The 25,892-nt window shown below is 41.8% G+C and overlaps 1 protein-coding gene and 1 pseudogene across 4 annotated transcripts in view; both read right to left on the bottom strand.

The window, feature by feature from the left end:
* Positions 1 to 11,612: 11,612 nt before the first annotated feature.
* PRRC1 (proline rich coiled-coil 1) overlaps positions 11,613 to 25,892 on the bottom strand; it is a 40,576-nt gene continuing 26,296 nt past the window's right edge. For 3 of the 4 annotated variants that reach the window (XM_049116029.1, XM_025432529.3, XM_035696989.2), the window contains exons 8-9: positions 23,016 to 23,118; positions 11,613 to 13,387 (exon numbers count right to left, since the gene is read on the bottom strand). In XM_049116029.1, coding sequence (XP_048971986.1) covers positions 13,178 to 13,387; positions 23,016 to 23,118 — 313 coding nt within the window. In that variant the 3' untranslated portion in view covers positions 11,613 to 13,177. The remainder of the gene's footprint in view (positions 13,388 to 23,015; positions 23,119 to 25,892) is intronic. The other variant, XM_035696990.2, reaches the window with a different exon arrangement.
* LOC112649958 (60S ribosomal protein L30-like) lies at positions 13,394 to 23,005 on the bottom strand (annotated as a pseudogene).

Genomic DNA, 25,892 nt, shown 5'->3' with positions numbered 1-25,892 from the left:
ATTGTGGTTTTGATTTGTATTTCCCTGATGGCAAGGGATGCAGAGCATTTTCTCATGTGCATGTTGGCCATGTCTGTGTCTTCCTCTGTGAGATTTCTCTTCATGTCTTTTGCCCATTTCATGATTGGATTGTTTGTTTCTTTGCTGTTGAGTTTAACAAGTTCTTTATAGATCTTGGATACTAGCCTTTTATCTGGTATATCATTTGCGAATATCTTCTCCCATTCTGTAGGTTGTCTTTTAGTTTTGTTGACTCTTTCTTTTGCTGTGCAGAAGCTTCTTATCCTGATTTAAGTCCTAATAGTTCACTTTTGCTTTTGTTTCCCTTGCCTTCATAGATGTATCTTGCAAGATGTTGCTGTGGCCAAGTTCAAAAAGGATGTTGCCTGTGTTCTCCTCTAGGGTTTTGCTGGATTCTTGTTTCACATTTAGATCTTTCATCCATTTTGAGTTTATCTTTGTGTATGGTGTAAGAGAATGGTCCAGCTTCATTCTTCACGTGGCTGTCCAGTTTTTTCCAGCACCATTTATTGAAGAGACTGTCCTTTTTCCAGTGGATAGTCTTTCCTGCTTTGTCGAATATTAGTTGCCCATAATGTTCAGGGGCCATTTCTGGGTTCTCTATTCTGTTCCATTGATCTGTGTGTCTGTTTTTGTGCCAGTACCACACTGTCTTGATGATCACAGCTTTGTAGTACAACCTGAAATCTGGCATTGTGATGCCCCCAGCTATGGTTTTCTTTTTCAATATTCCCCTGGCTATTCGTGGTCTTTTCTGATTCCACACTAATCTTAAGATGATTTGTTCCAACACTAGGGAAAGTCCATGGCATTTTGATAGGGATTGCATTGAATGTGTAAATTGCCCTGAGTAGCATAGACATTTTCAAAATATTAATTCTTCCAATCCATGGAATATTTTTCTATTTCTTTGTGTCTTCCTCAATTTCTTTCGGTAGTGTTCTGTAGTTTTTAGGGTATAGATCCTTTATGTATTTGGTGAGGTTTATTCCTAGGTATTGCATGCTTTAGGGTACAATTGTAAATGGGATTGACTCCTTAATTTCTCTTTCTTCAGTCTCCTTGTTAGTGTATAGAAATGCCACTAATTTCTGGGCATTGATTTTTGTATCCTGCCACACTGCCGAATTGCTGTATGAGTTCTAGCAATCTTGGGGTGGAGTCTTTTGGGTTTTCTGGTACAGTGTCATGTCATCTGTGAAGAGGGAGAGTTTGACTTTTTCTTTGCCAGTTTGAATGCCTTTTATTTCTTTTTGTTGCCTGATTGCTGAGGCTAGGACTTCTAGTACTATGTTGAATAGCAGTGGTGAGAGTGGACATCCCTGTCGTGTTCCTGATCTTAGCAGAAAGCCTCCCAGTGTTTCCCCACTGAGAATGATATTTGCTGTGGGCTTTTCACAGATGGCTTTTAAGATGCTAAGGAATGTTCCCTCTATCCCTACACTCTGACGAGTTTTGATCAGGAATGGATGCTGTATTTTGTCAAATGCTTTCTCTGAATCTATTGAGAGGATCATATGGGTCTTGTTATTTCTCTTGTTGATATGATCTATCATGTTGATTGCTTTACAAGTATTGAACCAGCCTTGCATCCCGGGGATAAATCCCACTTGGTCATGGTGAATAATCTTCTTAATGTACTGTTGGATCCTATTGGCTAGTATCTTGTTGAGAATTTTTGCATCTGTGTTCGTCAGGGATATTGGTCTATAATTCTGCTTTTTGGTGGGGTTTTTGTCCTGGTTTCGGAATCAAGGTGATTCTGGCCTCATAAAACGAGCTTGGAAGTATTCCATCCCTTTCTATCCTTTGGAACAGCTTTAGTAGGATAGGTATTGTTTCTTCTTTAAACGTTTGATAGAATTCCCCTGGGAAGCTATCTGGCCCTGGACTTTTGTGTCTTGAGAGGTTTTTGATGACTACTTCAATTTCCTCGCTGGTTATTGTCCTTTCAGGTTTTCCATTTCTTCCTGTTCCAGTTTTGGTAATTTGTGGTTTTCCAGAAATGCATCCATTTCTTCTAGATTGCCTAATTTGTTGACGTAGCTGCTCATATAATACGTTTTAAAAATTGTATTTCCTTGGTATTGGTTGTGATCTCTCCTCTTTCATTCATGATTTTATTAATTTGTGTCCTTTTTCTTTTTAATAAGGCTGGCTAATGGTTTATCTATCTTATTCTTTCAAAGAACCAACTCCTGGTTTTGTTGATCTGTTCCACAGTTCTTCTGGTCTCTATTTCATTGTGTTCTCCTCGAATCTTTATTAACTCTCTTCTTCTGCTTGGTGTAGGTTTTACTTGCTGTTCTTTCTCCAGTTCCTTTAGGTTCCTTTAGCTTGTGTATTTGAGTTTTTTCCAGTTTTTTGAGGGATACTTGTATTACGATGTATTTCCCTCTTAGGACTTCTTTTGCTGAATCCCAAACATTTTGAACAGCTGTATCTTCATTTTCATTAGTTTCCATGAATCTTTTTAATTCTTCTCTAATTTCCTGGTTGACCCATTCATCTTTTAGTAGGATGCTCTTTAACCTCCATGTGTTTGAGTTTCTTCCAAATTTCTTCTTGTGATTGAGTTCTAGTTTCAAAGCATTATGGTCCAAAAATATGCAGGGGACAATACCAATCTTTTGGTGTCAGTTGAGACCTGAATTGTGACCCTGTATGTGGTCTATTCTGAAGAAAGTCCCATATGCACTTGAGAAGAATGTGTATTAAGTTGGGTTCGAATGGAAAATTCTGTCTATATCTGTGAAATCCAGATGGTCCACTGTATCATTTAAGGCCCTTGTTTCTTTGGTGATGTAGTGCTTAGAAGATCTGTCATTTGCAGAAAGTGTCGTGCAGACGTCTCTTGCTATTAGTGTTTTATTATCTAAGTATGTCTTTACTTTGGTTATTAATTGATATACTTGGCAGCTCCCACATTAGGGGCATCAATATTCATGATTGTTAGGTTATCTTGTTGGATAAACACTTTAAGTATGATATAGTGTCTCTCTTCATCTCTTACTACAGTCTTTGAGATAAACTGTAATATATCCGATATGAAAATTGCTCCCTCAGCTTTCTTTTGAGGACCATTTGAATGGCAAATGGTTCTCCACCCTTTCATTTTCAGGCTGGAGGTGTCCTTACGTCTAAAATGAGTCTCTTATAGACAACAAATAGATGGGTCTTGCTTTTTTGTCCAGTCTGAAACCCTGCGTCTTTTGATGGGACGCATCATTTAGCCCATTCACATTCAGAGTGCCTATTGAAAGATAAGAATTACTGTTTAAGAATTTAGGTAGGGGCAGACCGTGTGGCTCAGTGGTTTAGCGCCACCTTCAGCCCAGGGCATGATCCTGGAGACCCAGGATTGAGTCCCATTTCAGGCTCCCTGCATGGAGCCTGCTTCTCCTTCTGCCTGTGTCTCTGCCTGTGTGTCTCTCATGAATAAATAAATAAAATCTTAAAAAAAAAAAAATCAACCATGACCTAAGTAAATTCCACCCTAGATGACTGTGGTGAGGTCAAAGACCAGAAAATGAAAAAGATCAGAAGAAAGTAAAAGGACCACTAAAGTGAAAAACAAATTTTAAAACAAAGTAGTAAAAAATAAAAGGCCAAAAACCCCAAAGAAGAAAAAAGAAAAAGAATAAAAGAGGAAAAAGAGAAAAAAAGAAAAAAAGGAGGGGGCTGGGGGAAGGTGGTGATGAAGAAGTGATAGTGAAGAGAGAAGGTAGTCTACCTGAGAGTCTTAGTGATCCTCTTAGTTCTGAGTATATTAAGTTCTGTATGTTAGAAGATGCTCAGTCTCAAATTTATGTAAACCAGCAATAGTTGTAGAAAGCCCCAACACTGACCACCAAAACATATACAGGATAAGGGGGGGTGCAGAATGGGAATGAAGAGAGAATATAATCTCGCAGAATGAACCAGCGTAGTATTCCACTGGTCATGCTGGTCATGTTTTAGAGGCTATTAACTCCCACCATTATAGAACAAAACAAGACAGAGACACCAAACCAAAACAAAAACCCAAATCTCCTATATCTACCAAAATTAAATTATGTTGAAGGGAATCCAGAAGTGAAAAATATATCTAAGAGATGTAATTGTAGAAATATGAAAGCCAAAAGGCAAGAAACTTAAAAATGAAGAGCTGGTAAATATTGTAGTTAAGGTGGGAAAAGAAAAAAAAATATTGGAAATGTTTAGTCTGATACAGAAATGAGTGTAATGGAAAAAGGAGACACATTTTATAAAATGTGGGGACCCTGTATTTCTATATACTATGTTCCCTCGATTTTCCCTTGGTCCTGGAGCTTCCCAGCGCCGCGTGGTCCCCAACTTGCTCCTCCCTGTCCTTCCAGCTGGTTCCGGGGGCGGGGCCTGCCGCGCTGACTCTCAGGTGCGTGCACCTGGGGGAGACGCCCCGTTCCCCCCCCCCCGCCAGGTGCCGGGCTCCGCCTGCGCTGCTCCCCCGCGAGGCCTCTGTCCCCCGGGCACCCCCTCCCGGGCTCAGGGGAACGAGGAGGAAGCAGCAGGAGGGCGGCAGCCGTTTCTCCAGCCCTGGAGTCAGCTCCGCGGGCAGCACCGCAGGCTCCCCCCCCCCCCGCCCCCGCCCTGGCCCAGGTGCTCCCGGGGCGGCAGGGGCGCTGCTCGGCGCAGCTCGGGGCGCCCGGCGGCAGGAGAGGCCGCGCTGCCCTGGGCCCTCCCCGCCTCCCCCGCAGCCGCCGCCTGCCCCCCTCCCCCGCTCCCCCAGATGCCCCGGGGCTCCAGCCCCTCCCCGAGGTCGGCCCGCGGGGTGCGGGGAGCTCTGCCCGGGCGCCCCTCCCCTCCTGGGGACCCCGGGAGCCTGGAGGCTCTCCCTCTCCCTCTCCCTCTCTCCTCTTTCCTCCTTCCCTTCCTTTCCTTCCTTCCACCTTCCTACCCTGTTGGAAGCCAAAGCCCTTCTCTCCGTAGAGTCCCGGCTGTTCTCTCTTTAAACCCCAGGGCGGATTCCCAGGCCTTCCGGAGGCCTTGACAGTTATCTAGGCAAGTTGGTGGGAGCCTGTGAGTTGAGGACTCGTGCTCCTCTGCTATCTTGCCTCCGCCTCCTACAGTCTTTCTTTAAAGTTTATTTTCTCTGATAGAAGTACAGCTTCTCTGCTTCTTTGTTTTGTTTTTGGTTGCCATTGCTTGAAATGCCTTTCCTTATCCCTTTTCTCTCAGTCTATGTCTCTTTAAGGCTAGCGAGTGTTACTTGTAGACAACATCCCATTGGACCTTGTTTGTTAATTTTTCCCCCTATAGAGCCATTCTTTGTTTTAGAGAATTTAAACCATTTGCATTTAAAGTAATTATTGATAGGCAAGGACTTATTATGATGATTTTGTCAATTATTTTCTGGGTGTTCATTGTTTCATATCCTCTCGTTTTGTGTTTTCTTTTGGTGTCCGTATGGTTTGAAATATTTGTAATGTTGTTTTGTGCAGTTACTATAGATTTTTCTTTTGAAGTTACCATGAAACTTACATAAAATATCTGAAAATTATAATACCTTATTTTGAGCTGAAAACTTAGTTTTCTTGAACTTTATACTTTTTCCACCCCCATTTTAAGTTATTGATATTATATTTTTAATATTTTTTAATATTTTGTATGTAGCAACAGAATAGTGCAGATATGGCTATTTTTACTGTGTTTTAAAACTTTTAAACTAGAGGTGTAAGTGCATTATGTACCACTGTTCCCTATTCCCTAACTTTGACTATATATTTACCATTGCCAGTGAGTTTTATCCTACCTACTTAGATTTTTATGATGTTAATTGGCTTCTTTTTGTCTCCACTCAAAGAACTCCCATTAGCATTTCTTATAAGGCAGGTGTAGTGGTGATGAGCCCTCTGCTATTGTTGACTCAGGACAGTCTTCACCTCTCTCTTTTGAAGAACAGCTTTCCCAGGTATAGGATTCTTGGTTGAGTTTTTCTTTTAATATTTTGAATATATCATCCCATTCTCTCCTGCCTGGAATATTTCTGTTGAGAGATGGATAGTTTTTTGGGAGCTCCCTTGTATGTTAGTTACTTTCCTCTTATGCTAGCTTCAAAATTACTTCTTTATCTTTGACTTTTCAAAATTTAATGATAATATGTCTCTGTGCAGTCTTGTTTGGGCTTAACCTACTTCTGGTCCTTTAGGTCTTAAGTATCTGTATTTCTTTTTCTCTCCCCAGGTTTCGGGAAGTTTTCACCATTTTTTATTCAAACATACTTTGTCACTTACTCTTTGTCTTCTAGAATTCCCTTGATGGTGGGTATTATTTCTTTTGATGTCCCATTAGTAGTAGGCTTTGTTCATTCATTTATATATTTTTTTTCTCCCCTCTGTAGAATTTCAGATGTTCTTTCAGTCACAGATTACTTCTTCCTCATGGTCAAATCTACTTTTGAAGCGCCTTTTTTTTTTTTTTTAATTCAGTCATCATACTTTTGAGCTCTGGAAATTCTGTTTGGGTTTTTGTTGTTGTTGATGGTTTCTCTATTTTAGTGGAACTTCTCATTTTGTATATATGTTATTTTTCAAATTTAAGTTGTCTGTGTGTTCTTATAGTTCACTAAACATTTTTTAAATGATTATTCTGGAAACAAGAGTAGGGCCCAGAAAAAAGGATAATTCAGAATTTTTATCTGATAATTGATAGATCTCCATTTCTTTAGGATCAGTTATTAGAGCCCCAGGTTTCCTTTGGTGCTTCCTGTTATCTTATTTTTAATGATCTTGAGTTCCTTTGTTGGTATTTGCACATTCAGGCAAGTGGTTCCTTTTCCATACATCACAGGTTTGATTAGGCCTAGGTAGTTCTTCACCAGTAAGCTCAATATGGGTTTCTGGAAATGTCTGCTAGGAACATCCTTGGGGTCATGGGGCTTGCTATCAGGGTCTAATTTGGGTTGAGGCCACTGCCCAAGCTTTGAGGTGAGGGTGGGGAGTGGGTTTCTGAGAACAGTTGGATTAAACTGCTGGCTTGATTCCTTGCCCAAGCGAAGTGGTAGGATGGGCTGTGCAAGTTGCCTGAGTTCTCTGCTTGGGCATACTAGATGGTTGGGACTAGGTACTACACTTAGGAGCTGGTGGGATGGTGAATAGCTTCCATGTCCTGGCAGGGCAGCAGGTCGGGGCCTAGGACTTGCATTGCTCATTGATTGGAAACCTGAATCAGGCAAGAGTGTACACTGAATTTCCTGGCAAACGAGGCCACTGGCTTTGCTCTATAAATAGTTAAAGTCATGGGCTACCCAGCTTCCCATGTGCTGCAGCTAACTCCTCTGGGAAGGCAGGCTGAGGCTTTATTCAACGAGCGAGGCTATTGTGCCCAAGATTGCGAATCCGAGAAACCACCAAGGAGCCGACGCCAATGCAAGCACACGAGGGTTTATTAGCAAGCTCAAGCTTGGGTCCAAGTATACCCAACACAGCGGAGCAGGGACTTGGACCCCGAGGTGGGTTACAGCTAGGTTTTTATGGGCTGGACTAGGGGTAAGGTGGGGTTTTTCAGTAAGGGTGGGGGTGTGAGAATCTCCAGTAAAGAGGTCTCACAAGCTCTTGCTTCCTTATTCCGATAAGGGCGTGCTTTGTGTTTTTTTCTGTAGCCAGGGTAAGGTAGAGTTTGGTACCTGGCACAGTGGCCTGGTCACAGTGGCCTGAGGTGGCTACCAAAGCTACAATGGCTATACTTGTGCCAATATTGAACGTGAATGGCTCAGATTCTCTCGGCCACCACAGCTATGAATTAGTTACCCTGTCCTGGCTCACTGGGAGAACCAGCTCCAAGGCCTGGTAAAGCCTTCTCTCGTCCCAAGCCAACCCATTTCTCAGGTTTCCTAGCTAAACAGAGTTACCAGCCTTGCTCTGCAGACTATCGGCTCTGCCTTCCAGGTTCGCTGCTCAAGAATAGATGGGCTTAGCTTTCCAGGTGTTTGAGCCCGGCTTTCTGGTTTGGTGGTGTTGGGAGTTTGACTTAATGGTGAGTAGGGTATGAACGAACTCCTCTGACTGGGTAAAGCGGGGGAACCCTCCACACCTGGTACTAGCTTCATTTTGTGGATGATCAGCTCTGCCTGCTATACTTGCTTTGCACGCACTGCCGGGCTACGTGGCTCCCAGGGGTTCCTGCCAGCCTTTCTGGTCAGATGGGGTTAGGAGTTACACGCAGCAGAGGGCTGGGCTCCGGTTCAGTTCCCCTGCCTGTGTGGGGGGCAGACCAGGATCCAGGGCTGATGATGCTGTTGATAGGAGGACCCAAAGCAGGCTGACCTGCACCGTGCTGAGTTCCCTGGTCAGACTGTGCCATACCCTTGGTTCTACAGATGAACAAAACTGATCAGGACCACTGCTTGGGTGCTGCAGGTAAAAAGTCAGTTGGCCAAGATGACCGTGCTGGCTGTCGGAAGCCCGTCCCCACCTGCCATCATAATCAGATTCATTGTGGTCAAATCCTGCAGGTTTGCCCCCAATTTCTGGGAGTGGACACCAGACTGGGGGCTTCCAAGAAGCAACTCATAATGCTGGGGGAGCTGGATGTCCACCCTGGGATCTTTTCCCTACAGAGGAACCAGAGGTTCAGAGGGTGGTGGGGGTGAGGTCCACTGGGTGCAGTGCTACGCTGGCCGTGGGGGAGGGGCAGGATCATCAAGCTCAGAGCTGCCCCCCTACCCCTTCTCAGGCGGTGGGCCTTGGTCTCTGTGGTACAGGGCTACTTCTGCCTCACCACCTTGTTCTGAGATTCTCTCAGTGGTGTCCTGGAATAGTTATTGATGGTTCTTCTTGTGAGGGACACTGAAGTCAGGAAAGATCTACGCTGCTATCCAGGTGACCTCACTAAAATATCTTAGGACATGAAGAATGAGTCAGGAATGGTACCACGCAGTGGTTCTCCAAGTGTGGCCCTGGGAGCAGAGGCCTCAGAATATTAAAATATATTTTACAAGGATGTGGTCAGGACCTTGCTTGAAGATTAGTTAGACAGTGAGAACATTTCTGGCTCTAATCCTAAAAATGGTAATCCAATGTAAACCTAGTTTCTGGTTTCTTAAATTTGGGAGCAGGATATTTAATTACCAAAAATATATTCTTACACCAGCAGCAAAGCCCAAAGCAGTACCAAAGACTAAAATGAAAAATACAGAGTAATAGGAGTGTTCTTAAACATGATGTTGTAAAATTGAAAGTATACCTGGGCAAAGTCTCAAGCTATTGTTTGAATTTAGTTGAATTAACAAATACTTACAGGATTAGCTCTGTACCCAGAAGTTCCTGAAGCAAATACGTAGGATGTTTCATAAGAGAGTGGTTTGGGAAGTGACACCCTCCACTTAAGCCCTTTGTCACATTCTCGCTGGGGTGATACTGAGGAAGTAGCTGAAGTTCTACTCCAGTACCTATTCAGTGATATGCATTTATCATTTGTTAGTTCCCTTTTTTTAATTCCTGCTTTAAATTCTTAGTATGTATTCATGTTAAGGATAATTTTAAGAATATACACATAAAGGAAATTTTTGGATCTTGATATTGGGCTTACTAATTTTGTTTCTCTTGCCCAATTTTTTTCTCCTCTAGTTAATTCTAAAACAAAGTATAAATTTAACAGGGCCTTTACTGGGTTCTGGATTGGTGTTTTTCTAGTGTACTGAAAACAACACTGTTTTTCTTTGGCAAACAAACAAACACCCAAATGAATATCTCATTGCAAAGTACCCCCTTGCCTATTAAACCAAAACAAAAATCTCTGCCCTGCGATCACAGGCTCAGAAGAGCAAATATAATAAATTTATTTTTTGTAAAGAAGATCCTTATGGAGGTTAAGGGTAGATCAAACTCTCCAGTCAAGACATCAAAGGAACACAGGCCATAACTTCTTGCCCATCACCTCCATCTCAAGAGTATCCTCTGCCCTAAATATTGAGTTATCTGAAGTTAAAGTTAGTCATTCTGGTATATTTGAGTGTTACCGTTGCACTTGAAAGATGTCTTTTAAATTGCTATTCTGTAAGAAGTGGTGGTAGCCAGTAGCCCACTGAGACAAAGTAATGTCGGTCCTTCTAATAGAAATTATGACTGAGCATTTAAAAAATCACTATACAACTTTGGGAAATAAATTGAGGTATTCTTTATTATAACATATTTACATATTTACAAAATAGTTTTTATGCAATACGTCATCCTGCGTAGTATCTTAAGAATGAACTTCATATTCTGGGAGTAAAAATCCAAATTTCTTAATGATATATGCATAACCTGACATCTTTCGGACCACAAAATACTTTCAGTTTGGCTTCAGAGAACACAAATACCTGTTTAGGATTTTTTGTAGTCAAGAACAAAGCATATTCAACAACAAAGTAATTTAGTTGACACTGAGTATATCGCTAATTTGCATAATTTTGAATACACGCATATCCTTTTTCCCTTAAATTTACTAGTACAGTTCTATTTGGTTTCTATTCAGTCATCTCAATTTTCTACCTCATTATTCCTTAAGACAAACCAGAGAATGGGCAAGTCATTGAGAGACAAGGAGGAGAAAACTAGAACTGCTTAAGTCTTTCCAACTGTGGCACCACTCTGGTTCCGGGGGACCTGACAGGCTTATTCACTGAAGGGTCCTGAACAGAGTCATCTGAGTTCCTTCTGTCAACTGAGGTTGATGCTACATTACTCGTGCTGCCTTTTTCCTGTTGTCTTTTGCACCACTTAATTAAAACACCGAAGTGTACATACAAGCTGAGAACATTCACTAAGTAATTCCCCAAGCAAAGAGCAAAGAATCACAGACAGGACCCCAAGAACAGTGATAAGAACCGTGTCAGGGACTGGTTTTCCTGAGAAGCTTGAGGGACTCGTAGTGGGACTTGCCCTCAGAACTGTTGGTGTGGGTGGAAGCGGGCAGGGAGGGGGATGGCTGGGTGCCCGGGGAAGGGGACCGGGCCTCGGGCTGACGGCTTGCATGTAGTATGCCCGCTCATTAGGACGCTGCCTGGCTCACACCGCCCAGGCACATACAGGGTCTGGAGTTCTTTCTCTTACCCCTTGTATGACAAATCTAAAAATGAAAAGATAAACACAAGGTGGGGAACATGGAGCTCATGGAGTCAGTCATGCTTAGACAACTTTCAAAGGTAACAGAGGGCCAGAAAGAGCCTGAGGCCAAAGCAGAGTGTAGGTTCATCTTTTCCACGCGCCCTTCCCTCACCTTCCTCGCCTGCTCACACTGTTCCAGGGAGCAGAAGGCTCGTCAGGTGAACAGGACTGGAAATTTACCTGGCTTCACACAAGCCATAGAAGAATTTGAGGACAAAGGGAAAACTGTCATCAAAGTGGATGTCCATGTTTGTGAGTCTATGAAAATAGCCATCAGAAACATCAACTGTTTAAGACTTGGTAAAATAAAAAGGTACTTTTTAAGGATCTTTAAAATTCTGTATAACAGGAGGGAGAATGTCAGAAATACTCCAAGTACGGGCATCCTTCATCCCTAATTGTGATTTGTTAGCAGGCCAATGCCATGATAAAATATGGTTAGGAAAGAGGAGCTTTTTAAAAATAAAGAATAAAAGCAAGTGGTACAGAAACACTTTTCTTTTATTAATCAGATAAAGTGTTGCACAAATAGCAATAAAAGCGGGGAGAAAAGCACTCTAGCCCTATTACACCACAGCAACTGGTTACATGCCTTTTCTCTCCTTCCTTTTAATGACAGACAAATCTGAATTTCACCCAGCAACCATACAGTGCTTGGAAATGAACACAGAGTTGTGAAATTAATGCTTCTCATCCTCAGGTAAAAAAGCAAAAATCAAGTAAGTACTCAAATTAATACGAAGCAAATGTTACATGTAATGACAGTGCAGGATAATAGCTTCAACACCCTTTATAAGATTGTGCTGATTAATTTACATATAAAGAATTGTATAGACAAGTAAATAAAAATTAAATTACATTTATGTAAGAAACTGTTCAAAAAGTTATATGAACTTGCATACATAGAGTCCAGAGTAAAAGACAAACTACTTAAATTTTGATTTATATAAATCCAAAAATGCTAAAATATATTATTTGGGGTTGGAGGGGGGAGGGAGAAGCTTTCACTAAATACAAACATGATGGACTAGATAAAACAGGCTGAATATTAAATAGTTTCACTGAAAACTTCCATCAAGAGTAAAGGCAGAATGGCACCAAGTTAGAAAAGCAGTGTTTAAGGCAATCTAAATATTAAGTAACCTTAATTAAAACAGGAGGCATAGAATCCCATAAATAACAAAGTAATTCCTCTGAAAAATGTCTGACAGTTGAGAAAATGAGTGGAAATAGGAATAATGGACATTGTCAGAGTTTACTCGGAAATATCGAATAGTAGTATATAAAAATAACCCAAATGCTTCTGATTTAAAATACACTCAAATCATGTGCCACTTAATTGTCACACAGCAATGGAAAATAAAACCTACTACTGCAGTGTTTCAGAGTATAAATCTGTGAAATGCCAAGTCTTACTTTGAAAAAAATCTTAAGATGTGTGTCCATCCATGGTAACAAAAAAAAAAAAAAAGAAAGAAAGAAAAAGAAAGAAAAAAGAAATCACTCCCGTTATTTTGGCCCATGTGAATGAAAAATATGCATAGAAATGTCCACAGTCTCCCTGCCAGTTGGTGTCTGAGGATCAGCTGTTGAGCACACGGCTCAGCGTCACACCTGAGATCACTGATCACCTGCATGCACAGAAAGTGTTAGAATAACAGAGAGAAATCATGAGATAACAACGACACATGCTTTAATGAATTGTATCTTCCTAAACAACAAAATAATCAAGTACATATCATTGAGTTAAATGTCATAGCACTTGAATTTGCACCTTACAAATTTGGTATATCAAATTGTCCTATAAAAATATTGACATATTTTTTTGAGAACTGCGGTACGTGAAATGACACGATCACAGCAAGGATCTGTTTGTTTTCATCTACTGGAATGACACCATGCCTTTCTAGCAGAGAACAAGGGCAGCCTACAGGCAAATTATCCAGACTGCTGCATTCATTGGAGCTCTCTACCCGGGGATGATACGATAATATCTTTACCGCCAAGTTCCAAGTGAAGTCGTCTCAGTGTCCTGGGGCAGTCTTCCATCACACGGCCCGGGGGGGCAGGCGCTGCTTGTACATGCCAGCAATGGCTTTGGCTGCGCTGTAGATCATCTGCCGGCGAGACATGCCGGTGAATGTCATGTGCCAGTCAGTCCGGGTCACGTTCAGTAAGCTCTTTTCCAGGACTTCACCCACTGTCACCAAAAGGCCTGACCACCTCAGACTGTAGTCCTGGGGCGTCAGATTTTGAGCCTGTGGAAAAATGAAATTGGGTATGACTTATAATGCACTTTAAAAAATGAATGGGCCTAGCTCTAAGTGACATTCCAAAGTCTCTCTCTATGCTACTTCTAATACAGATGATGACAAACCAAGAAACACAGCTACCTGGGCAACAGAAGAATCAGAACAATACTGCCAACACCTCCTCTGTGGTAAGCTCATTTGGTGGTTCAGATGTCTTTTCAGTCTTAACTTAATGATGCCGTCTAACAGCTCAGCATCCAAGAGTTTAGATTCCAGTCCTGTCTGTGCTGCTTCAGGTTAATAGTAAAAGGAGTGCTGAGAGAGCGCACCTCCACCCCAACTCTTCCCATCCTTTTCCATGGTCCCTCCTTCATGAGTGTGCCCTTCTGAGCCTTCCCATCATCTGAAATTGCAATTTACATTTTTACTTGTGTATCATCTAGTCTATTAGACGTCTGAGGTTCTAACGTTTCATCAGTAAGTCTGACTTTCGTGTTGATTTTCCAGTTAGCATATCCCAGTTAGCTAAAAGTTAATAGTACAGTAGCTATTTTTTCTATAGCAAATACATTTCAATTCTACTGAAATCCTTTTTTCTTCTTTACACAGTTCAAACACGAACATATTAAATTGATTAGCTATTGCTTGACCCATCAGCGTGTACGACCCAGGGCTGTTTTTGGGATAAACGAATCTTGGCCAGACTATTATGTTTGTGATGTTAGGATTTACAATAAAAAATACACACATTTGGGGCAACCTCGGTGGCTCAGCGGTTTAGTGCCGCCTGCAGCCCGGGGCGTGATCCTGGAGACCCGGGATCGAGTCCCACGTCAGGCTCCCTGCATGGAGCCTGCTTCTCCCTCTGCCTGGGTATGTGTGTCTCTATAAATAAATAAAATTTAAAAAAAAAACAAAAACATACACTTGACCCCAGAACGATGCAGAGTTTAGGGACAATGACCTCCTGATGTAGCTGAATATCCACATGTAACTTCTGGCTCTCCCAAAACTTAATCACTAACAGCCCATTACTGACCAGAAGCCTTAGTGATAAGTCACTTAATACTGATTTTGTATGCTACATATATTCTTAAAGTAAGTTAACAAGCTACAGAAAAAAGTGTTAAGAAAATCAAAAAAACTGTCAAGTACTGTACTGCAAAGATTCCACTTCTAAGTGGACCGGTGCAGGTCAAACCCATGTTGCTCAAAGGTTGGTGGTATCTCTGCCCACCCTACCCCCTGCCACCTCCCAAGCTCAGGAGCAGGGAGAAAGGCTGCAAGTTGCCTAAATGACCATTGGCCAATGGGTGAATCAGTCATGACTATACAATGAGGCCTCCATACACACCCAAAAGGCCAGAGCTGCTGGGTTGTGAACATGTGGAGATGTAGGGATGTGGTGGGCTAGGAGAACACATGGAAACTCTGCACCCTTTCCCTAGGACCTTGCCCTCTACATCTCTTCCAGCTGGCTGTGCCTGAGTTGTATCTTTTTATCATAGTACTTGAGTAGAGAGGCTTCCTGAGGAGGGGGTTTTCAGAACCGATCTGTAGCAGGTGAGTCAGAGGCACAGTGATAAACTGAATTTGTCACTGGCATCTGTGGTGGGGGAGGGGGGCAGAGTTGTAGGACGGAGTCCTTATTCTATGGGATGTGATACTATCTACAGGTAGACAATGTCAGAATTGAGATGAAATGTCTCACACTTGGCTAGAACAGCCCTGGCTTGTGTAAACATGTAGCTTACGAAAAGCAGGGATGAAATGAAGAAACTTTGGTTGCTGAGTGGCCCACATGGTCACTACTGGAAGGGAGCAGCATCTAGGCTGTACTCAGTAAAGGTAAAATTACCAATGGATCCATCTCCTGGAAAGTTGGTTTACTGGACACATAAAGAAATGCAAACTATTAAGAAAAATGCCCATTAAACATTTGGTTGGTGTCATCTACCATAGCTAAAGTAAAATAATATGCTGAGGCTGGCCTTGATGCTTGATCAAGTTAGGGACACAAGTTGATGGCATTACAATAAAAATCTGTAACGAAACTGTTAGGTTTGAATAGGCCTACATGCAGTGGTCTTCTTTTACCTGATTGCATTTTGGAGAGGGACACGATAGTCCACTGGAGGAAGTTTCCACAACTTAGTACTGTGAAACAGAAGGGATGTGAGTATGCCCTTCAAGTATTATTAACTGGACATGCTATATGAGAACCAGTAAGACCATCTGAGCCCACACACAGTGTGGAACAGAAGATGGTATGCTAGCAGGGACAAATTTTCCATGGCATAGCCTCGCATGAAGCTCAGACTGAGGTTTATGGCAAAAATCTGAGTGCTGCCCAGCAACATCTACTGGGACTTCAGAGTAGACTATTTCCATTTAGCATGTGTTTACACTTCCTAGTAGACATTATTAGGTAAAACTACCCCTTTCACTGAAGAATATAAAATTATTTTGAAATGTGAAATAACCAAAATGTCTAGGAAGGTGTTGGAGAAACACACTAATAAGGGCGGGGCAAGATGGCAGAAGAGTAGGGTCCCCAAGTTCCCTGTCCCCACCAACTTACCTAGATAACTTTCAAGTCATCCTAAAAACCTACGAATTCGGCCTGAGATTTAAAGAGAGAACAGCTGGAACGCTACAGAGAGAAGAGTCTGCGCTTCTAACAAGGTAGGAAGACGGGAAAAAAAAATAAAACAAATAATCAAGTGGGGGAAGGGCCCCCCCGAGGAGTTGGGCTAAGGGGGGCAGCAGCGAAAGCCTCCAGGACAGGAAAGCCCAGTCCCAGAGAAGCAGGAACTTTTTTCCCGGAGGGAAAGGTGCTTGTAGGGAACTCGGGCAGGATCCCAGGAAGGGCAGTGGAGCCTCCAGGTTCCCGGGGTCACTAACAGAGGAAGTGTGCCTGGGGAGAGCACGGTAAAGGGCCGGAGCGCACGCCTGGCAGGGCCTTGGGAGCAGCTCAGGCAGTGGCTCCGGGCAGAAGGAGCTGCACAGCCTCGGGAGTGCAATTCCAGCAGCACAAGCCCTGGATCCCAGGGCACCAGGTGGACACAGCACACAATCCTGCACTCCCCTCGAGACAGGCAGAGGCTGGAAGGGCACAGTACAGTGAGGATGTTCCTGCCACAGGGCGCCCCCAAGCTGTGCAGGTCTGCACCCCCCGCTCAGGGAGCATCCAGGCCAGTGTGGACTGGGAGCTTGAGGTAGTTACTGCAAGATCGGACTCCAGGGCTGGAGTGGGGCCACCAGGGAACAGGGGCCTCATGGGGTAAACAGCTCCCACCGAGCCCAGGCACCTGGCAGGGGATGGGGCAGCTCCCCCAGGTGCACACACCTGAGAATCAGCACAGCAGGCTCCTCCCCTAGAAGACAAGCTGGAAGGAGGGGAAAAGCAATTTCTTGACCATGCAGTGCTGGGAAGCTCCAGGGGAAGCCGTGGGTTTTACAGTATATAGAACCAGAGGATACCCCTCCTTGGTTTTTCTTTTTGTTCCCTTTTTTTCCTTCCTTTTTCCAGTACAACTCGTTTTTAGTTACTCTGCACTGAGCAAAATGACTAGAAAGAACAACTCACCACAAAAGAAAAAATCAGAAACAGTACTCTCTGCCACAGAGGTACAGAATTTGGATTACAAGTCAATGTCAGAAAGCCAATTCAGAAGCACAATTCTAAAGCTACTGGTGGCTCTGGAAAAAAGCATAAAGGAATCAAGAGACTTCATGACTGCAGAATTTTGATCTAATCAGGCAGAAATTAAAAATCAATTAAATGAGACGCAATCCAAACTGGAGATCCTAATGCCCAGAGTTAATGAGGTGGAAGAGTGAGTGACACAGAAGACAAGTTGATGGCAAGGAAGAAAAAACAAAAGACCATGAAGAAAGGTTAAGGGAAATAAATGACAGTCTGAGAAGGAAGGTTCCAGAGGATGCCGAAAGGGACAGAGGTCCAGAAAGTGTATTTGAACAAGTCATAGCTGAGAACTTCCCTAACTTGTGGAGGGAAATAGGCATTCAGATCCAGGAGATAGATTCCCCACCCTAGAAATCCATAAAAACCGTTCAACACCTCGACATTTAATAGTGAAAATTGCAAATTCCAAAGATAAAGAGAAAACCCTTAAAGTAGCAAGAGACAAGAGATTCCTAACTTATATGGGGAGACTATCAGATTAACAGCAGACCTCTCCACAGAGACCTGGCAGGCCAGAAAGGGCTGGCCTAAAGGAGAAGAACATGCAGCCAAGAATACTCTATCCAGCAAGGCTCTCATTCAGAATAGGAGGAGAGATAAAGAGCTTCTAAGATAGGCAGAAACCAAAAAAATATGTGACCACCAAACCAGCTCTGCAAGAAATATGAAGGGGGACCCTGTAAAAGAAAGAGGAAGCCCTAAGAAATAATCCACAAAAACAGGGACTGATGAATAGGTATTATGATGACACTAAATTCATATCTTTCAATAGTAACTCTGAACATGAATGGGTTTAATGATCCCATCAAAAGATGCAGGGTTTTGGACTGGATAAAAAAGCAAGACCCATCTATTTGCTGTCTACAAGAGACTCATTTGAGATGCCTACAGCCTGAAAATATGAAGGGGTAGAGAACCATTTGCCATTCAAATGGTCCTCAAAAGAAAGCAAGGGTAGCAATCTTCATATCAGATAAATTAAAGCTTATCCCAAAGACTGTAGTAAGAGAGGAAGATGGACACTATATCATACTTAAAAGATCTATCCAACAAGAGGACCTAACAATCATGAATACTGACTCCCCTAATGTGGGAGCTGCCAAGTATATCAATCAATTAAAAACCAAAGTTAAGGCATACACTAATACCAGGAGACTTTAACACAGCGCTTTCTACAAATGACAGGTATTCTAAGCACAACATCTCCAAAGAAACAGAACTTTATATGATATACTGGACCAGATGGATTTCAGATATTTACAGAACTTTATATCCAACGCAATTGAACACACATTCTTCTCAAAGCCACAGGGTACTTTCTCCAGAATAGACCACATACTGGGTCACAAGTCAGGTCTTAACTGATACCAAAAGATTGGGATTGTCCCCTGCATATTTTCAGACCATAATGCTTTGAAACTAGAACTCAATCACAAGAAGAAATTTGGAAGAAATTCAAACACGTGGAGGTTAAAGACCATCCTGCTAAAAGATGAAAGGGTCAACCAGGAAAGTAGAGAGGAATTAAAAAGATTCATGGAAACTAACAAGAATGAAGATACAAGGGTTCAAAATCTTTGGGATTCAGCAAAAGCAGTCCTGAGAGGGAAATACATCACAATACAAGTATCCCTCAAAAAACTGGAAAAAACTAAAATACACAAGCTAACCTTGCACCTAAAGGAACTGGAGAAAGAACAGCAAATAAAACCTACACCCAGCAGAAGAAAGTTAATAAAGATTCAAGCAGAACTCAATGAGATAGAGGCCAGAAGAACTGTGGAACAGATCAACAAAACCAGGAGTTGGTTCTTTGAAAGAATAAGATAGATAAACCATTAGCCAGCCTTATTAAAAAGAAAAAAGACTCAAAAATCATGAATGAAAGAGGAGAGATCACAACCAATACCAAGGAAATACAAACAATTTTTAAAACGTATTATATGAGCAGCTATGTCAACAAATTAGGCAATCTAGAAGAAATGGATGCATTTCTGGAAAACCACAAATTACCAAAACTGGAACAGGAAGAAATGGAAAATCTGAAAGGACAATAACCAGCGAGGAAATTGAAGTAGTCATCAAAAACCTCTCAAGACACAAAAGTCCAGGGCCAGATAGCTTCCCAGGGGAATTCTATCAAACGTTTAAAGAAGAAACAATACCTATCCTACTAAAGCTGTTCCAAAGGATAGAAAGGGATGGAATACTTCCAAGCTCGTTTTATGAGGCCAGAATCACCTTGATTCCGAAACCAGACAAAAACCCCACCAAAAAGGAGAATTACAGACCAATATCCCTGATGAACACAGATGCAAAAATTCTCAACAAGATACTAGCCAATAGGATCCAACAGTACATTAAGAAGATTATTCACTATGACCAAGTGGGATTTATCCCCGGGATGCAAGGCTGGTTCAATACTCGTAAAGCAATCAACATGATAGATCATATCAACAAGAGAAATAACAAGACCCATATGATCCTCTCAATAGATTCAGAGAAAGCATCTGACAAAATACAGCATCCATTCCTGATCAAAACTCATCAGAGTGTAGGGATAGAGGCAACATTCCTTAGCATCTTAAAAGCCATCTGTGAAAAGCCCACAGCAAATATCATTCTCAATGGAGAAGCACTGGGAGGGCACTTGAGCACTGAGTGTTATGCTATATGTTGGCAAATTGAACTCCAATAAAACAAAAATTAGAAAAAAAAAGGATGACAATGCCCAGAAAAGTTGCATTAATATAGAAATAGTTTATGTAAAAGATCATGATGCCTAGAGAGACAATCATAAACGCGGCAACTCTTTTCCCCTAGGACTCACTTTGAAGCCACGGGAAAAGCTTTGAGAACCAACTGCCATGTAGACAGTGTCTTGTGAACAACTCTCAACAAAGAGCTAGCTGCTTGGTTTGCAGATGGTAGTTCCAAGGTGAGTGGACAAGTGTGTCTGGAAGGCCACAATCCTGATGGAAGAAGGTAAAAACAAATGAGCTCTGTGTGCTGAAATGCACCCTATTTTTGCAGCAGTGGTAGAAAATACTGACTCAGGGGTAGTGGCCAATGGTCTGGCCACAGGGTCAGGCAGGAAGGCGTAATGGAAACATGACCTATTAAAATCATGTCCATATGGAGCACAGCCTTGTGGAAATCAGTCTGAGAATCTGAGGGGTACAATGAAGTAGGACACAATCCCAACAAAACTTCTTCCAGCTTTGGAAGGTGAGTGGAACAGACAGCAGACACCCCTGCTTTAGGTGGCCACCCAGGTCCATAATACAGGAACAGAATAGAAGATACTACACCAATGTGGATGGCTGAGCATCATTTCCCAGAGCAAGGAACACACCTGACAACTCAAGTCTACTTTGATGGAGAATCACAATGAGCAACTGAAACCCAAGTTGTCTAAAATGGGGCAGATGAAAGCATACAGTAGGTGCTAGCTTACATGACTTCAGGAACATGAGTAGGATGGAAAGGAGTATGGATACTGGACAGATCCCTCTACTTCCCTATGGATCTGGGTCAGGAGGGTAGGGGAGGATGACAGTCATGACTAAGGATGAGGATGGATGCCAGGGAATCCCACCATGTGATGAGAAGGCTGGAACTTTCTGTTGCTCCCCAATGACTTGAGGGGTACAGGTGGGGAGAGGGTCTGGAGGTTGACCCAATCAACAAATACCAGTGATTCAAAAATGCCTATGTGACCAAGTCTCCATAAAAACCAAAGGGATGGGTTTGGGAGAGCTTCTGAGTTAGTGAACATGACAGATTTGTGAATAACATAGGGTTCAGAGGGCATGGAAATTCTGCCCCCCTTCCCCAAATGTCTCTTCCACCTGCTATTCCTGAGTTACAGCCTTTTATAGTAAATCTGTAATCTAGTAAGCATGTTTCCCAAGTTCTATGACCTGCTTTAGCAAATTAATTGAACCCAAGGAGAGAGAGAGGGTCATGAGAATCTCTGGTTCATAGCCAAACAGCTGACAGTCTGAACTTGCGAATGTCTGAAGTGGGTAGTGGGGGAGACAACATCAGATCCTACAGATGCAAGACTATCTGAAGGTATATAGTGTCAGAACTGAGTTGAAATGCAGGATACCCAGCTAGTGTTAGAAAACTGGTGGCATACAGGGGTAGGGGAACAGACTCCCTATATTGGAATTGGTTCTAGAACTCTTTGTAACATTTTTCCAGTACAATTCAAGATTTTATTAATTGTACCACTGGTTTTGACATTTAGCTTTGAAGTGATAGTCTACTGTAATTCGGGGGGGAGGGGGTTAGGCTAGTCCCATAAAGTTAAATGGAAAACTGTCAGTGAATAATACTATTACATCAACAAATTAGATGAAGCGGCTGATGGTCTAGGAAAATAAAAATTGCCATAGTTGATTCAAGTATTAGGCTGAACCACATTAAACTGACTTTCTGACTTCAGAGAAAGCAAATATTGTCAGTTTCATATGATTCAACCTAATTACCTCAACAAAGCAGATGGAAGAATATTCCATTCTGAAAATATTGATGAAGTTTTCCACTTTATCAACATTTCATATTGAAATGAATTTAATGTTACCATCTATAAATTTTCTGTACTTTTGAAAGGAAATTAGAAAAATTAAGTAAAAGGTTCAATAAGATTAAAAAATTCCAAGCATTAATTCCCAATAATTCTCATGTAAACTATAAACCCCAAAGAGAGCCACTGGTTGCTTTCTAAACATAAAAGCTGACTTTATACATGAGGAACATATGTCTTTTCATGGGAGTGGATCCAGTAGCTTTTATCAGATTCTCAAATGCCTAAAGACCCAAATAACTTGAAGAGATAGCTTTGAAATGACATTTAACAATGTACCTTAGAACAAATGTGATGAAAATTTTATGAAATGGAGGACAGGAAAAATTCAACAAAATGCCCTTTTGTATGGGAGTACTAAGGCTCCCCTGTAAACCTATATTTACATTCCATTCTTATCAAGAAAGCATGAAAGGAAAGGAATCAATCCTTATATACCTCATGCTTCTGATTTTCTATGTGGACAGGTAAACTAAGAGTTACATTTTCAAGAAACATAAAGACATACGCCTTTCATTTAAGGTTTCCACTTGTTACAAAAGATGAACAGACAAGGACAAAAGATACAGAAATAGGGGAACCAAAATAGTAGACAAAGGAGAAGTAAATGAAAAGTAAACATACAACCAGCAGAACAGGTAAAATGTTACATCTGAAGAGAAGGGAGGTACTCAATAAGGAAGAAATCAGAAGCTGAAGAGTAAAGAGAAAAAAGCTAAAAGGGAAAAGAAAGTGGCGAAATCAAGAATATATATCCTATCTCTAGTAAAACATCTAACACAAACTTGTATTCTGAGAACAGTATTTTTTTCTTTAAAACAAGCTGTGGCCAGTTTTATTAAAATTTTTGTGTGATTTACTTTTCACCAGTCTGTTCTGACAGGCTTCTAATGATATCAGAATAAGCTGGATCAATGATAGCCAGAGTGCATACTCTGTAGTATTTCCCACATGCTGTGCCCAATTCATTATTATTGCCACTGTAGTGATGGACACCAGTTTTGGTCAACATGGTATAGTATTCTATTCAGATTTCCTCAGAGCAGGGCAGTTGTTGGCCAGGATGACCAGTTTCGCTTTGCCGTGTCTCATCATTTTCAGGGTCTGCTTGTACCCCAGCACATACTTTCCACTTTTCATAACGAGTTGGAGCCTAGAGTTGATCGACTCCAGTGACTTTTTCGTCATCTTTGCAGCCACCATCTTCCTGCCTTAGATGCAGGATGGCCCCAACCAACAGAAGCCGCCAAAATGGCCAGAAGTGAGAAAGGAAGGAGTTCCCACAATGCTGAAAACAGTATTTCAAGTTTCACGAAGAAGAGAAAACTAACCTGCTGAACAAATTCCAAAGGCACTGGTGTGGCCTGTGTAAACGTTTCTAGGTGAATGCCATGGACAGGATCTTCCACTATCAAACAGCCAATGTCAAACCACCTGTAAGAGAATGCATGAAGACTGAATTGTTTACGTGCTAAATAAAAGTTATAATGATTAGACAAAATAAACTCCAAAAACCAACTAGTATCATTCAGATAAAACCTTAGAGAAAATCCATAAAAATTATATATAAAATTACCTGTTGGCTTAATTCCAAGAGCAGAGACAACAAAGAAGAAAAACCAGAATAATCCACATAAAGTTTTTCTTGCTAAGATTCAGGGAAAAGAATGGGAATAGGAGTATTCAGAAAGCAACAGATACTCATCTGAATATGCAAATACTTAATCATGAGTAACTTTTTTAAAATGTCACTTGCTAAAATACAGGAAGTGTTATTTTACCATCTCTATGGTTACCATGTAGCCCACTTGCAAAGTTACTAGCAAATTAAATAAGCTCATTCAGAGGAAATAACAAATCTTTTCCTTATTCTTGATGATCAGTCTTGGAAAACACTTCACAAAATCAAGAAAACTTTCTTCCATTTAAAGTTACTCATAAATTATAAAAGTACATTTTATAATTGCCTTTAGTCATCTGTAACACCACCAGCATTTTAGATAACCAGAATTATGCAACCACCAGATGCCATGAAATCTTGAGTTGGGGTAACAAGAGGATATACAGAGCAAAAAAAGTTCAGTCTATTTTTAAAAATATGTAGATCTAATGAAATGTGATAAAATATGAAATGAATTAGGTAACTTGTATTTACATATTCAAAGAAACAGTAAAATCTAAAATAATACATTTGCTGAGTATTAAAATGATAGCAGGCACTATCTGTAGTATTCATATCCTAAAACTTGGTTTCAAGTAAACAACACTGGCATGCCAAATAAAATTAATAGCCTTAATCAGTAACTTGTGTATAACGCAGAGAGTAGAAAACAATCGTGGTGACTAAGCTGGCAGGCATGGACTTCCTGAAAAGCTGACTCCAAGAAGGTAAAAGTCCCTTCTGTGATGTCACGGGGAATCCACATTAGAAGAACCCTAAGGTCTTCTCTGTTATCTGAAATCTATTCGTGCTCGTGACCATGTCAACAGGGATATCCCACCAGCATCTAGAGCTGGAACCATGGTCATGCCCATGAAAGCCTCTTCCATTTCTTTCACTAGTGCTGCTGGCTGGGGAAACGCTGGGTCCTCCTCCTCTCCTTACTTTCCCTCAACTCAATGGGCACACCCCGCCCCACGTTCACAGACAGTAACGGAGGCACTGTCTCCGTTCCTTCCATCCCCTCTCCAGGCAGCTGCTGAAAGAACATGGACTTGACCAATCCCCGCGTGGCAGACTAAAAGAGAGCTTAAGCAGAACTGTGGTTCCAAGATAGTTACTTGGATTTCATTTACCAGCAAAAATCTCAAAACACAATGTGGGAACTGCCACTCTGTGTTTTACAAAAGACAGACCAACTAACATCACCAGTCAATTCTCAGAAAAAAGGACATTTTAACACATTTAACATGCAACGTAAGATTTTTCAAGCTGGTGGGTTAATCCCAATATAGGGATAGTGCATGCTTACACAGGCTTTTGTCCATGTAAGGTACATGTCATGTCAGCTATTCTCATGCTACATGGACTGATGCAGAATTCAGAGACAGTCAGGTCTGTCCTGGCTCTATTCTTTGTTAGGGCTAACCACATTTGGGATCTCTTCTTTTGGGGATCAGTCTCCTCTTAGCTGTAAGCACGTTTTTGACATTATCTTGTGTGCACTTATTTCACACAAGACCACAGCAGACAGAAATAGCCAAAGCCCTCACTGATCCTCTGTACCTTCCTATCAAGACCTTTCCTCTTCTCCTTCACCCACACTGAACCCGCAACAGATTTTCTAACGCTAGAGTTTAACCTTAAACAATGTGGAGGTTATACTTGCTGTGACTCCCTGACTCCCTGTGACACAGTAAAAAATCTTAACTTCTGACTCTCCAAAACCTTCTAATAGCCCACTGTTTGCCAGAATTCTTACCAATAACAATCTATTAGTACATATTTTGTATGTTACAATTGTAATATACCATATTCTTATAATAAAGTGAGCTAGAGGGAAAAAATTGAAGAAAACCCTATGAAGAGAGAAAATACATTTACAGTGCTATACTGTATCATAAAAAATCCACATAAGTGGATGTGTAGTTCAAACCCTGCTTTTCAAGAGTCAACTGGTTTTACTATCCCTAATGTTCCTAATATGCTACTGTACTTGTCAAGTAGGAAAAATACCACATCCAGGTATGACAGACAGTTTAAGGCAGACCAATGCTCTCCATGAAAAGCTGGATGAAGTATCCAAATCCCGTATCCAAAGGTGTGGCAGATGCCAGGAGGACAAAATGGAGTAACATCAGGGATGGGGGAAAGCCTTCAGAGTGAGGTGAAGACCTTCAGCTGGACCTGAGTGTCACCCAGCTTGAGCTCAGCAACTAGACTCAAAGCAAAGGAAACCCATTCATTAACATCTCCCACAGGTAGAGAAATGGTTAGAATTTTCTCTGGAGCTGGAGGTGCTCGGGAGCACCATCATTTATGTTCTCCCTCCGGTGTGAGAATGCATATAGGAGCAGAGTCAGGGCATTCTAGCCAGCCGGCCGCCTGCCTCCGTGATCCAGTGCATGTACACCAGCTCAAGCCATCCCACCAAGGCAACCCGGTACAGGGCACAGTGGGACACCCCAAGACTCCAAACACACATCGATTACACAGGGCATATCCCTATGAAAGGCCGCCCTTTCAAGACTGGAAGAGATAAGTGTTT

Source organism: Canis lupus, chromosome 11, assembly GCF_003254725.2.
Source record: "Canis lupus dingo isolate Sandy chromosome 11, ASM325472v2, whole genome shotgun sequence".
NCBI classification, from domain to species: Eukaryota; Metazoa; Chordata; class Mammalia; order Carnivora; family Canidae; genus Canis; species Canis lupus.
This window is presented reverse-complemented; position numbering and strand designations above follow the sequence as displayed.